Here is a 14,696-nt window from a genome sequence, read left to right as displayed (position 1 = left end):
AAATGAGAATCTATGGTAGTAATTGGAATGAATTTTCCTTTTTTTCTCAGAGCCCAGTGCAAGTGCACCCCAGTTTCTCAGAGCAAGCTACCATGTTCTCATGGTGCTATTTTGTACATTTGATTTCTAGAATCTGCTGTGAGTTGATGACAGAAATTCCCAGATGGGTGTGGTTTGGTTTGTCAACTCAACACAGCGTTGAAAAGCATGCCTTAGGGATGCTCCTGCAATACAAGGCCTACCCTTGGGCCTCAGATAGTAATCGGGGAGTGAATTGGGGTGTGCTTTTAGTAGGTGTCCCTTAGTTTTCAGGTACTGCTGTGGCACATTCACTGGTCTGCCAGAGAAAGGCTTATATAGAGAAGTCATTACAGTGAACTTGTAAGACAAATTTTACTTTTGAAGAAATTATTCAGTCTTTGGACAAACATTTTTCATTATGATTAACTTGAGCCTTCCTCTAATCACTTTTCCTTAGGGCTCAGCAGTAGTATCCTGGATCATGAGATATCTTTGTTTCCTAGGCTGTGTGTTTTTGAATGACTTTAGAAAGTGATAGAGGTTATGGGTTTTTGTTTTTTGTTTTTTTAAGTGTCCAACTTTCCTTTTGAAAGCACCTCTGCTTTTTTCAAAGGTTACTTACATTTTTATTTTGTGTGTTCAGTTTGTAAGCAAATCTTCTTGGTTTATTCATGTTGACAACTGAAAAGCCTTGGACCTAATTAAAAGAATTTCCATGAGCACCTTTACTGAACCATTTCATTACGCAGCACTGCACAGATTGCATTGTGAAGCATGGTGATGGTTTAAATCTGACCTTTAATCCTGGACTGCCAGGAGTTTTAGGGGGAGCCCTGCATTGGAAATATTCCCCCAAAAGCATGCATGTGCTTGCACATATTGGTTAGAAATAATCTTTTTTTTTTGAATGGCTACTTATTAATATAAATATATGTCACTTTGAGCTCAGATCCTGTAATCATAGGATTTCCTAGCTGCAGTGTGTGTGTGTGTGTGTGTGTGTGTGTGTGTGTGTGTGTGTGTGTGTGTGTGCTTGTGTGTATGCTTGAATTAATGTTAAAGCTGAATTGTTTTATAGAAAAAACAAAGACAATTTTACTTACTCTGAACCAAAAAAAGGGAGAGGGGGCTTGGAGCAGGTGGATCTTACAGGAGTGTAGGAAAGTGTGAGCACCTCAGCCTCTGTATGTGTCTCTCTCAGTGGCAAGGGGCTGGAGTGTGTGAGTGCATGATAGACCCTTTCTGAATCTTCTTTCTTAGTTAGTGCGCACTAACTAGCAAAATAGGACTCTTTTGGTTTTGGTTTTGAATTATACTTTTTACTCCAAGAAAAGCCTTCTAGGGATTTAAAAGTTTATCGTGGGATGCTAACCAGAACCATTGTGGCATAGTAGAGTAAGCATTCACATAATGAAAATTGATCCTTTTGTCTGACAAAAGGCTGGTTAGAATTAGTACATTGCCTCTAACTTTCTGACTTACATGTAGCCCATGAGTTGTCAAGAGAGAAGGAAGGAACAGAGATCAGGATCCCCAGGGTCATCCCCTGTACCAGCACAGAGCTCTGCATAACAAGCATAGCCCTACACTCCCCCACAGAGAACCAAGGTTTTTGTGGGGGGAAAAAATGGGATGCAGAAGAAGCAATTAAACCCAACTGAGGTCAAGGTCCAACCATGTTCTCAAGAAAGAAATAGAAAAGCAGGGACTGAGCGGAAGCAGTAATGGAGATATATTAGGTTGGCTGGAAGAAAGTAAGCCAGTGTCGTAGACAGGTGCAATTTGCTCTCCTAAGAAACCCTGGCAGCAGTGAAAGCTAACTAGCTAGCACAGGCTGTGAAATGGAGCAGACCCAGGCTTGACTTTGGTTTCTGCCTTGAGTCTCAGTTTCCTCATCTGTGTAGCAGGGATAATGGTGCCTACCTCACCCAGTGTTTCTGAAGGCTTCATCCAATGCTGGACATGGAAACACTTGCCCTATCGTTAACTAACTAGTAGGGAGTTCCTGTTTCTTTCTTTTGAGGAGTCCATAGTTCTTTCAGAAGTTATCACTGGAAAGAGAGTGCTATGAAATTACCATCACATACCAAGACTTTCTGCTTCAAATTTGAGACAAGAGCTAACAAAGGCATAGAGATTAACTGGGGGGCTGAGGAAATGGCTTAGTGGTAAAGTGTTTACCATGCAAACCAGGGGCCTGAGTTGAGATACCCAACAACCACTTAAAAGAATCCAGGAACGACAGCATACCAAGAATTTCAGAGCTGGTGAGGCAGAAACAGGAGGATCCCTAAGTCTTAGGGGTCAAACAGGTTCAAGAAGAGACTGTTCAAACATAAGGTGTATGGGTTAGGGAGATGGTTCAGCAGATTACAGAGTTTGCTTCACAAATACAAGGACCAGAGTTCGTATCCCACAAGATCACATAAAATCCAGGAGGATTTAGTGGACCACTTGTAATCTCAGGGTGCAGGTAATAGAGGTGGGATCCCCAAGCAAGCTAGCTAGCAAGACTAACCAAATCCATGAGTTCTAGATTCAGCAAGAGACCTCACTTTGAGGAATAAGGTGGAAAGTGATCGGTGAAGACACCCTCACCTAGGCACACCAAAGGTGGGGTACAGGATGATAAAGAAGGGCACCTGGCATTGGTCTCTGACCTCCATCAATAAGAGCACTCACCAATACATAAATAGACTAGACCATTTTTTACTGCTAGTGGCAAGAGGACAACGTGAGCTGGTATTTTCCCAGCTCTGCAGAGGAAAAAATAAGTCACTTTGCCCTATGGACCCAGCCATGCCCCAGGAATTTTGGAACAAAGTCTAATGTCTAGTTTATTCAAGAAAGGAAGAGAACCAATTGCTTGAGGGGAAATATGACCCTCTGTCCCTTCTTATATTTAATTTGTCAAATTAGCAAACACTGGACTCAACAATTCACACACCCAGCAATTAGTACAACTCTGTGCAGAGTTCCTGCACAGATTGGCTTGAGCCAGACTTGAGAACTTGAGAACTATGTTTCTAGTTAGGTGATGTGCCCACCCTGCAGGTGACCTTGGTCCTGTTGGATGATCTGTTAGAAAATACAGGCCTGAATTGCTATTGTCAAACTCATCATTACTCATGGCCCTGTGGTGGTGGAGAAGGTATAGTAGCTCCATGGCAGGAGAACCTTGGTCTAGCCTGAGGTATCAGAATGAGGATATAGCATTTGAACAGGGCCCTGTGCCATCCAATATGGTATGCACTAGTCACAGATGGCCATTTAAATTCAAATGGAATAAAATAAAATACAACCTTCAGTTTCTCAGTCATACCGACCACATTTCAAGTGCTCTGAGCAATCTGCTTTTGAATAGCACCGGGCAAGATGTAGATCATTCCCATCATTGTTAAACTCTTCTAAACTGTAAGTTAAAAGGGTAGTGGTAGGTGAGAGCACTCCAAATAGGAAATAGCCAGTGAGACTAGAGATCAGTGAGTAACCATGGAGGTGGTGGAACCTTATCTGAATGACATAGGTCCAGGCCTTGCTAGGACTTCTCAGAGCAATAACAAAATGTTTCAAGTATTGTAAAGTGTCAGCACTGGTAGCAAAAGGTGGTTAAGAATATCTTGGATATGACATTTCATAGTATCTCCCACCCCCAAGCCACAAGTTGCAACAAAGTGAGGAGGTATATATGTTATTGAGTGCTGCTAGGTGTTGCAAGGTTTATCCACCTCTTTTGTGAGATAAAGATATGCAATCTGCTGCTATATAAAGAGCTAAAGGAAGTTAGTGATAGCACATGTCTTTAATCCCAGCATTGGAGTGGAGTGGGGGGAGCAAGGGCAGATCTCTGTGAGTTCAAGACCTACCTGGTCTGTATAGTTAGTTACAAGACAGACAGGGCTACATAGAGAGACACAAGACACTTTCCACACACACACAAAAGAAAAGCTAAATAATGAGATGGTAGATGATTTTCTATAAGGTGTAGAACTCCCTTTTAAACCAGTAGTGAGCGTATTTCTACTGGTTGCTAGGAACTGGATTAAAAGGCCCAGGAGCTCTGTGTGCCTGCCGCATTCATTCATGGTATAGCTCCAACCCAGCACACTTCAGCCTTGGTTATTAGCGGAGAAAAGGCTTATGAGCCCTGAGACTGATAACAGGACTTGATGGGGGCCTCCCACAAGTTTGAAGGCTCGAAAACATTTATTATTGTGGATTTTGATATAGGTTTCAATAAAAAATATTAGTAATAGAAGTAAAAGATCTGAAGTTCAACAAGTGAAGAAAGCAGGAAGCCGGATCACCAATCCTAGGCCTTAGCTGAGCAGATTGCACCCCTGTGCTGCAGCCCTAGTCAGTCAGGGAATGGAGGAGCTGGTGAGAGAGAGAGAGAGAGAGAGAGAGAGAGAGAGAGAGAGAGAGAGAGAGAGAGAGAGAGAGAGAGAGAGGGAGGGGAAGGGGAGAGGAGAGGAAGAGGAAGAGAAGAGAGAGAGAGAGAGAGAGAGAGAGAGAGAGAGAGAGAGAGAGAGAGAGTCAGACACTGAGGACCCAGCACAGAGGCACAGCACAGAAGTAGGCTGAAGGAGGGCAATGCCACCTGTGTCATTCTACCTACTGTGACTGCTGTCTGTATTCCCTCCCATTCACTCAGTATGCAGCTACTTGTTTGCCTTGCCACTGAACTAAGTCAGGTACCAGTTCTGTTCCCTATGCCCCATCCCAAACCCAGGTCCTTTCCAGTTGAAATCAGCTCCTAATCCTGAGGAATGTGGTCCTAGCTCATGCGATTGTAAATGTCTTTTCAAGCTTGTTCACTTTTCAATAGGAAGTGCTGTACTTGGGGGCTTGTAGTTGGGGCTTGTAGACCGCAGCTCATGGCAGAACCACCTACATGGTCACAGGCTAACTTAGTGGTCAAGAGAGGTATCACAGATGGGGGAACATCTGTATACCTTCTTTCCCTTACCCCAAGGCAGTGGCTAATTTGACTATTAAAGAAAAATACCTCACTCTACTTCTTTATAATGAAAATAACATGCATTTTTATGAGGGATAATCAAAACAATCAATTTTATAAAACAGAAAGTACCCTTACATAGTTAATGGTTGGTGCAGACACTTCTGACTTTTACTGCACACATATGTATTACATGAGTTAGTAAATGATTCATGCTATACACACTGTTCTGCAATTTAAGTCCCATCTCCCCACATTTGACAGTGTTTGGGGAACATCTTTTCATGATGGTTCAAAATTCTGCCACTCCCAACTACCCAGCACTGTATCCTGAGGCTGTGGTCACAGTCTTTCAAAGGGTGAATGGGTGTCACAGTAAGACGGACACAGACAAAAGTCAAGTCTGCGAGTGTGCTCTGGACTGACGTGGTTTCATATCAGTTAGTATAATGTCAAGCAGGACAGCCAGTCCAACCAGGTCTAAGCAGCTCAGCCGTTCCAAAGGTGGTAATGGGGAGGGCCCAGGTGCCAGAGGATTTGCCCCGGGATAAAATCATTATATTTGGTTATTTACAAGATTACCAGAACAGCAGTGAGTAGGTGGCATTGAGAAGAAGGTAAAAGCAGACAGCCCACCCAGATAATGAATTGAGCTACACCTCGAAGGGCCAAGATCATGTGCACTGAAAGGTGAGGGCAGGTTCAGGGTGGTGCTGATGAGCTGTCAGAGTAGCTGTGAGCAGGGATGAAGAGGCAGAGTCTGGCCTGGCCGGGGGCCCAGGAACTGGCTTGATGGTACTGCTGTGCCCAAGGTGGATCGAAGAGGAGGAAGGCTACTGAAGAGAGGAACTGTTGAGTGCAATCTTGTGCCCTCTTCCCTTTGTTTTCTGTCTTCCTCCTGTGACAACTGATTAAAGGAGGAAGCCATCCTCACTGACACTTCTACCACCCCAAATTACCCCTGACAAGCCCCTATGTAGTGATATGACCAGCACCCCAGGAGCACTCAGGGCAAGTTCAGCTTTAGATGTATGATGGCGGGTTATTTAAGCCTTCCATTTTCTTCCTTTGCTTTTATTTAAGAGACAGAATGCAATTCCGAGCCATTAGATACACATAGACTTGCAGTTTCAAAGTTTGAAGTGCTGGCAGGTCAAGACAAAAGCTTCTCCATGGTGCAGGATGAGTGAGGTCTTCAGAAGTCTTGGCCTAGGTGCTCACAGGGTGTCAGGAGCCCGGGACCACTTGGCTAGCTTCAGACCAGCAGGGGCTGACAGGAAGGAGCTCACTTGTGTTTGCTCAGTTACACCAGCGACTCCTCCTTTGTGCAAGATGGTAATGAGGCCATTAGGAGAGGCTCACCTGAAGTGCAGCGTGTGAGTCCAAGGTAATTAAACACCTCCTGAATGAAAGGGAAAGGCCAGGGAAGGTTAAGTGCGGAATAATCCGCAGCACAGGTGGCCCAAGGCCTTTGAGGAGCCAAAAGAAGAGTGACAGTGGCAGGCACCATTTCAAAGGATGGAAATGTCACCCTAGTCCTCAAGAGGGACAGGGTTTTTATTATTTGGGGGGTTGGGAATAGGTAATTTTTTTTTTAACATTTTAGTAGAGCATTTCTTTTTCATACTTCTATCTCAAGTTGAAAATCCAGGGCAGAACCTTCCTGAAGGCCAAGGGCCCAAGGGGCCTGCATCACTCCTCTGGACCCCCCAGACTATGGCCTTTGAGTCTGTGGTTCCATGTTGGAATACTACATGCTTGTGTAACACACGCATACACACACACACACACACACGATAGATGTCCAATTACTTTCAGACAAAGACTGTATTCTATCACCCCTCACTTTATAGAAGTAGAGTGGCTGACCCCTGTATGCTTGTCCCTGTCCCTTCTGACCTTGATGTAGCCCAGGCACTTGACCCTCCCCTCTAGCAACTTCACAGGAGAGTCCCTGTACTTGGTTACAGGCCCTCTCAGCTAATCTTCACTACACAAGCAACTTTTGCTACTCAGGTAGGTTCTTGCCTTCAAACCTTTGCTGTCTCCATACCATGAATCTGTATAATGGCTACCAGGATTCATCACCACAAAGCAGAAACTGGTAAATAAGGTGTGGTATGCAGTAGAATATTGTTCAACCACAGAAAGGAATGAACAATTCATGTATATTGCCATAAGCTGAGCATTGTGATACATGAAAGAATTTAGTCACGTGAGATACCTACTGGTCATGTAGTTCCATGTACTTGACTAATACAGGATGGGGTTGGGTAGATGCATGGTTGTCTAGGACTAGGATGGGAACATGAGGTTTCTCCTGGAAGTGGTGGAAATGTTATAGAATTGGATGGTTTTAGTTGTTGAACAATCTTACATTTATACCATCAAACTCATTTAAAGATTTGTGAAATATACCACAGCAATTCCTAATGCTGAGGACACCTATTTTTCCATCAAACTGACCCCCTCCTGGAATTATCAGAGACTCTTTTTTTTTTTTTGGTTCTTTTTTTCGGAGCTGGGGACCGAACCCAGGGCCTTGCGCTTCCTAAGTAAGCGCTCTACCACTGAGCTAAATCCCCAGCCCCTATCAGAGACTCTTTGGGTGCCAGGCTCAGCCATCTGTCCTCTATGACCTGCTCTCACACTGTCTTCTTTCATGTTTCACCAGATCTCCTCCCTGAAGAACAGGCTGAAGAAGGTCTCCACAACCACAGGCGATGGGGTGGCCAGAGCCTTCCTCAAGGCCCAGGCTGCTTTCTTTGGCAGCTACCGGAATGCACTGAAAATTGAGCCAGTAAGTAGCCTCTTGGCACATAACAGCATCTGTGTTTGATCAGGGACCAAGAAGCCACCTCCAGATAGGACAAATCCTTGGTTCACCTTGAGGAGGTGTGCATGCGTGTGTGCGTGCATGCATACATGCATGTAATGGAGGGTCTCGGGTGAAGGAGTTTTACATTGAATCCCTCCCTCTTACCATGAAGGGAAGACATGAAGTTACCCCAGTGCCTGTGTGTTAAATGCTATGCCACTCCCTTCATGGTTGTCCAGCTCTTATGAAGACTCACAGGTCAACTATGAGATAGTGACAGTCAATTCCACATTTCAGATGAGGACACCCAGGCTTCAGGGAAGAGAAATGATTTACCAACAGCCTCAACGCTCATAATTTTGCCCTACACTTCACTGCTCCTTGTCTTTTTAAGGACCCTTCATCCTACAAATTCACATTTTGGTGGCTCCCTATATGTAGTCATGATTTAAATGAGCACAACAGTAAGACTGAGTAATAGTGTTACCTACATGCCTAGCCCTTCCACATCCCTGAGCCCAGTTGACCATCATCTCCCTTGCCTGCCCTGTGAGGTAATGTTGAATAGTCACAGAGGTCAGGTCTTTCCCGAAACGAAAGGCAGCTCCACCACTTCGGACCGCTCCCACTTGGAGCCTCCACTGGTGTCCTCCTACCCTCCTACCTGTGTGTTCTGGCTGAGCAGAGGCCTGTATAGCCCTGGCAGACTGTGTGAGAGACCAACTGTAGTCAAACCGTTTCTAGTTCTTCCTAGGTCTTTCTAATGCCTGTCAGTTTAAAACAAGTTCCCATGTCCTGCTTGTCTGGAAGGGAGCTGGCTCCAACTCTGACATAATCTTGGGTCCAGACAAACAGGTCAAGTTAGTCAAAATTAGTATAATTAAATGAAAATACTGTACTCACCCCCACTAAAAGCAGAGTGGGAGAGCTGGCCCAAGCCTGGTGGGATCCACAAAGCTGGACACATTTTCACCCTGATACTTGCCTCACAGTTGTCACATGCATGTCCAGAATCCAGAGTTTATTGAATTCAGCACACATTACTGGATCTGAGCTGGACACATGTGCCTCCAGAAGAATTCTGGTCGCCCTTGCCTGACAGGCTCTGGGTTAAAGCACTGAAACCTAGGGATTTAAACCTGGCTCAGGGCGTCTTGGCTGCATAAAACTTGAACAAGTCACCCTGTGTGGTTAAACTTTACTTTCTTCACCTGGAGAAGTGGATATACCTTGCTTCTCCCTTCTGGTTCTTGTTAGCGTCAAACAGCCCTGAAGTGTATTTAGGAAAGGTGGGACCTGATGAGTAAGGCTTGGAACAGCAGAACAGAGGTGCCCTGCCCTGTCACAAGTAAGAGCTGTTGAGCAAACCAAGCTTTGTGGTCTGGAGGAGAGATGGGCTGAACAGATCTGGCCGAGGCTTGGATGCTGGTGTGGGAATGAGCGCTTTACTCTGTTTGGCATGGAAATGTGATACCACTGATGGCAGGGTTGAGTGTTAAGACAGTGATGGGCTACACCAGAATGTTCCATGGTGGAAAAGGAGGCTTGCCCTAGTAATAGATGAAGATAGTAGACAAATGGCATACAATGTCGAAGTGGCTCCAGAGATTGGGAGGCTGAGAGAGGATGGTGGCGTCTCTGGTACAGACGGGAAAGCTTGATGCCATGGTGGTGTAGTATGGATTTGTGGTGAAGTCAATTGGTACAGTTCCCATAAATGTTCACAGTATGTACTCATGAGATGCCTATATATCTCAGTAACCCCATGTGATGCATACATATATACACTGTCTGGAACTAACGACAGGTTTGGTTATAGATGCAGCATGTTTTCTTGAATCTAAATTGTCATTTGGTCATAGAAGACACCTTTGCTGTGGGTATTATGGAGAAGAGAGCACCACATCAATTATAAGATGGTTCGTGTTTCGGTGGGGAGAAGTTCTCATCTTAGAATCCATAGGATATGGCAGGCTTGTCACACCTGCACTAACATTCATCTGTGCAAGGATGGCTTCTGTCTGTAAAGGAGGGACACCAGAAGGCCAGAAGTTTCCCAATTAAACATTGCACGAACAGTGGTCACTGTGTTACCTATGTGATTTTTTAAACCATAAATTTAATTCTAGCAGTTTCTCCTCATTGAAAAATGGGGTAGTTCAATACCTCGTGCAAGATTGTCTACAATGTCTGCAGAGCACACATGAGCATGAGAAGCGGCTGCAAGGCTGGGAGAGTGAATGGCGTGTTGGGTGATGATCTGGGCATGGGGCCGGCAGTGCTGTGGATGGGAACACTTCCCCAGGATATACATCTTTTAGTTGTCTGCTTATAAAACTGCACTAATTAATGCTCAGAAGATGGCTCAGCAGTTAAAAGTACATACTGTTCTTGCAGAGGACCTGAGTTCAGTTCCCAGTACCCACATTAGGTGACTCATAACAACCTGTAAGTCCAGCACCAGAAGAACTGATACCTTCTTCTAGCCTCCATGAGCCACAGTATTCAAACACATAGACACACTCACATACACTCAATGATAGATTTGATTTGCTTTTGGTTCATTTTGCTTGGGTCTTAGGTTTTATTTTTGTTTTGTTTTGTTTTATTCTGTTAGGCAGTTGAGCTATCCTTGACATAACAACCCAGCATCCCACTTACTAGTCGGTTTTTGCCATTAGTATGAGTAAGTACTTTCACATCATATAAAATCTCTTATCAAGTGTCACTGAGAACGCCCTGGTGTGGACCACAGTTAACCTGGGAGGCTTCCAAAGGGTAAATATGTAAGTCCACTAACAGGTTTTTATCTAATACCTGTGATCTGAAATCAGGGCCAAAGCCCACTCATTATTCTGATGCTGGTCTTACTGGCATTGCTAACATTCCCCAAGTTTAAGCCACACTAATGAGAACATCTTATTCTAACTTCATATGTAGTTTGACTGATTTTTCTTTCTTTTTCCTTTTTTTAGTTCTTTCTTTTAGAATATTTTTTAACTTCTTTATTGATTCTTTGTGAATTTCACATCACGTACCCCAGTTTCATGCACCCCTCCATTCCTCCATATCTGCCCTTGGCTCTTGCAACCTCCCTGCCTAAAGAGAAAAAAAAAAATCTTGCAGCAGAAGCTGCCATATACCACACAGTACATACCCTCTTATCCACATTTCTTTGCTTGCAAATATTCTTTGCAATGAGCTATTGGTCTGAGTTGAGGTCTCTGGCTTCTGCTACACTGTCAGTACTGGATCCTCGCTGAGATTCCTCTCACACATTCTGTTGATGCCCTGTGTCGTGGAGATCCTTCAGCTTTGGTTCTGTAGGACTGGACCCTTCACAGGCTCCTGCAGCTCATGGCTGGAGTAGAAGTTGGGGTGGGCTAACTCAAAGCTCTAGGTCTGAGCCTGGTTGGTAGCTGAGTTGGTCAGCCTGCAGCTCTCCACCACCTTCACCTGCCAGCCTCACCACCAAGGCCAGCTCTCCTGCTTTGCCCAGGTGATCAATGGGGCCAGGTCTCCTGTCCTTGAGAGCTATGATGTAGGTCATGTTCTCCTGTTCTCATGCCCTCCCGCTAGCTCACCTGCACCCTCTACCAGGGCCAGCTCTACTGTGCTGCCCAGTGAGGTGTGGGGGTCACTCTCCTGAGTGCTATAACCAGAGAGCAGTGGGACCAGCTCTCCACACTGTACAGTTGAGGAGCAGGGCCAGCTCTATTCAACCCTCAGAATCAACATGGCCCCATTCAAGCAGCCCAGACCAGAGCTGTCTGCATGGCCATTGGTGGTAATGTGGGCTATGGACATGGGCACAGCAGACCCCTGCTGTTTCAGGACCATAGACCCAGATATGGCCCTCAGCAGCAGTGCAGACTGGGATTTCACCCTGGCTTCAGGTGACAGTGCAGGCTACTCACATCAGACTATTCTTCACCACCCTCGCCTCTCCACTTTCTCCTCTCTTCATAATGCACAAAGCTTTTCTTCCTCTCCCATTACTTTTTCTTACCTTCTTGCTGGCTTCTACAGCATCCTGCCCATTGAGGGCAAGATTTGGCCTGCTGTGTCCTGAATGATTTTTCTTAAGCACTTGCTCTAGCCCGGATTTGCCTAAGTAAAAGGATCCAAGAACATTTCAAGCTTTGGTGCTGAGGGAGAAAAAAAAAATGGGTGGCCGTGTGCAGAGCAGAACCTGAGAGGCTGAGGGGAAGGAGCAGGAGGCTGAGAGCCGAGAGCACCTATAGAGAGGAGGGCCCTGAGCAGCCTAGGAGTCACTGCCCATCCCTCTGCCACACTTGCCATTACTCCTTGTGCTGTGTTGCTGTCCAAATGGCTATGGTGTCTTCCCACCCAGACCAGTGTTGTGTGGTAGGAAACTGGTGACCTCAGAGTAACCAATTGCATTGCTCTGAAAGCACGAGCTGCTGCTGTCTGTTCTGCTCCTGGGCAGCTGTGACTTAGGGCTCCTTCAGACTTCTGAGCCTGTTTCTTTCCATGTGGAGCCTGACCCTTGCAGGATTGTAGTGAAACTTGCATAAGCCCAGCCCAGGGCTGCCCGCCAGCCGTGGAACAGCAGCCTGTCTCCTGTCCTTGCTAGGATTCCTCTCCAACCAGAAGCATTTATTAGGATGCAGCTCCTGCAGGGCCAGTTGCTCCCTGCCTGCCTAGGTAGAGATCTGGCCTGAAAGGCTCCTGCCATGACTTAGAGCTCACTTGAGAGCCTTTGTGGTTTTTTATTTGTTTGTTTTGTTTTTGTTTTTCCTTTACTGGAACATTCAGAGTGCCTTTGAGCTTTGTTTTATCCATGTCAAAAGCCTTCTTGCTGAGGCTTCTCTGTACTGAGCCTAGCCTTGGCTAGGTGGGTCTTTTCAAGGCCAGATGTTTCAAAGGGACTTCCCATAGTCAGAAAGTAAAAGTGAGAGAATAACCCTGTCCATCCCTCCTCAGTGGCTTCCCATAAATCAGGGCATAATTCACCTTCAAGTGGCTTCCCAGACATGGTCTTTCCTATTTACCGGACCTTTGTCTTGTCCATTTACAGATGGGGCAGAGGCTCTACTTGGCAGTGACTTCCCAGAATGTAGGAGAGCCAGGAGGAGACTCCAAGACAAGGTTTCTCCCACTGCACTCCCCTGCCGTCTTTGTTCTAGTTCTCACAAGTTTCATTCTAATAATCCTGTTTCTTGAGAGTGTTGGTGTTAGCCGGTATATTTTGGACCAATGGGCAGAAGAATGGGTGTAAGAAATGAGGGGACAGAGGAGTTGGGGAGGCAGAGGTTGGCCCAGGCCTGTGTTCCATGTGCATGCATTGCTCCTTATCCTGTCTGGAGGCTCTGGAGATAGCTTTTCCCTGGAAGAGGGGAGATATCTGCAAATCACAGGGGCATATGACCCACTTTTCAGTTACCTGGAAAATATCAGTGGCAAAGGCCAGGGCATTTAACAGTGTTGCCCAAGCCAACTTGTTCTTCCCACTTAAATGACAGAACCACAAGCAGCCAGGAAGCCCCATTCGGAGAACCTCTTTATCCATGTCAAGCACAGCACAGGCTCCAGCTCATTTATTTAGGCCTTTCTTGCTCTCTGACACGCCTCCTGGTAGTTGCCAGGCAACTCTGGGAGCAGCAGTGTGTGTTAGGGATTAACTAGTTAGGGCTGGGGTCCTTTTTGGCAAGAAGGGGATAAAAGACAAATGATGTTAATTGCTAGGCCAAGGGCATATTATCTGCTCAGTAGAGGAGTACAACTTTCTCAGGGTGTGGGTAACGGTGTGATTTTTGAGTTTGTCTTGAATGGTTTCCTTTATCTCTCCTAGGGCGAAGACAGGCATTTGAAAAAGAATAGTCTACCTTCCTCCTTTGTTTAAAATAATATCATCAGGAAATCTGAACAAGACTGATCTATCCCCTTTGAAACGCACTGACCTGTTTTGACGAACTCTTGAAAAAATAGTTTAAGCTTTCATTTGTTCCTTCTGTGCAGTCTCGTAACTCTTCCTCACCTTGAGTAAGTGCTTATGAGGGTACATCTCCTGTATCTGGCCACATGGGTCTTGGAAATGTCTACTCAAAGAACCTGGGCACGTTAGCACCTGGAGAAGTGGCCTATTCTGTGTGGTGGCTGTGGAACACGGGTTGGTGGAACATTACAGGTATTCTTATTTAGTTAGCCAGCGTGGCCCTCTCAGGTCCAACCCACTGGCCTGCCTTCCCTGAGGTGACAGGAGCCCAGACCCTGCCCTTAGTGCTGGGGTGAATGCTAAGAACAAGCTGTCTGAGTACTCGGTACCCATCTCAGTCAGACCACTCCAGTTCAGGCGAAGAACACTCACGTCGTTCACCTTACATCCCTTGGTTTTGTACATGACTTTGCTGAGTCATATTTATCCACCTAAAACCCCTCGAAGGCACAGAAGTTAGGATAAAGGCAGATTGATACTTGGCTTTCAAGCATGATTGCACCAGGCTGTGTTGCAGCAGGTCAGCACTGCACTACACGTATCAGCATTCTGCTTAAGTCACATTGTTCTCATTCCTTGGCTTGCAGAGAGAAACCCGTGTTTATGTTTACTCTTGGAGAGATGAGAAATAGGAAATTACTCTTAAATTAAAAAATTAAACATCACCACAACTCCACCAAATATGAGTGTGTGTGTGTGTGCGTGCGCGCACACACGCGAGCACTTTGTGAATGCATTGCATTTACTTGTTTCCCATGATACAAAGGGCATCCAGAGCTCAACAGATTAAAGTGTTTGTCCCACACTGAATGTGGCATCTTACACATTTGACACTGTGTGTCACGGGGTAAGCTGCAGCCATTGTTGCTCTGGCCGTACTCCCCTGCTGGGCTGTTACGTTGTTCTCACCTTTCAGTCTTTTAGGTAATACTCTACCA

General features: G+C 45.6%; 1 protein-coding gene across 7 annotated transcripts in view; it reads left to right on the top strand.

Moving 5' to 3' along the window:
* Positions 1-14,696, top strand: part of Dennd1a (DENN domain containing 1A) — a 490,128-nt gene that overhangs the window by 345,416 nt on the left and 130,016 nt on the right. For all 7 annotated transcript variants that reach the window (XM_032903215.1, XM_032903216.1, XM_032903221.1 and 4 more), the window contains one exon: positions 7,656-7,781. In XM_032903215.1, coding sequence (XP_032759106.1) covers positions 7,656-7,781 — 126 coding nt within the window. The remainder of the gene's footprint in view (positions 1-7,655; positions 7,782-14,696) is intronic.

Source organism: Rattus rattus, chromosome 5, assembly GCF_011064425.1.
Source record: "Rattus rattus isolate New Zealand chromosome 5, Rrattus_CSIRO_v1, whole genome shotgun sequence".
NCBI classification, from domain to species: Eukaryota; Metazoa; Chordata; class Mammalia; order Rodentia; family Muridae; genus Rattus; species Rattus rattus.
This window is presented reverse-complemented; position numbering and strand designations above follow the sequence as displayed.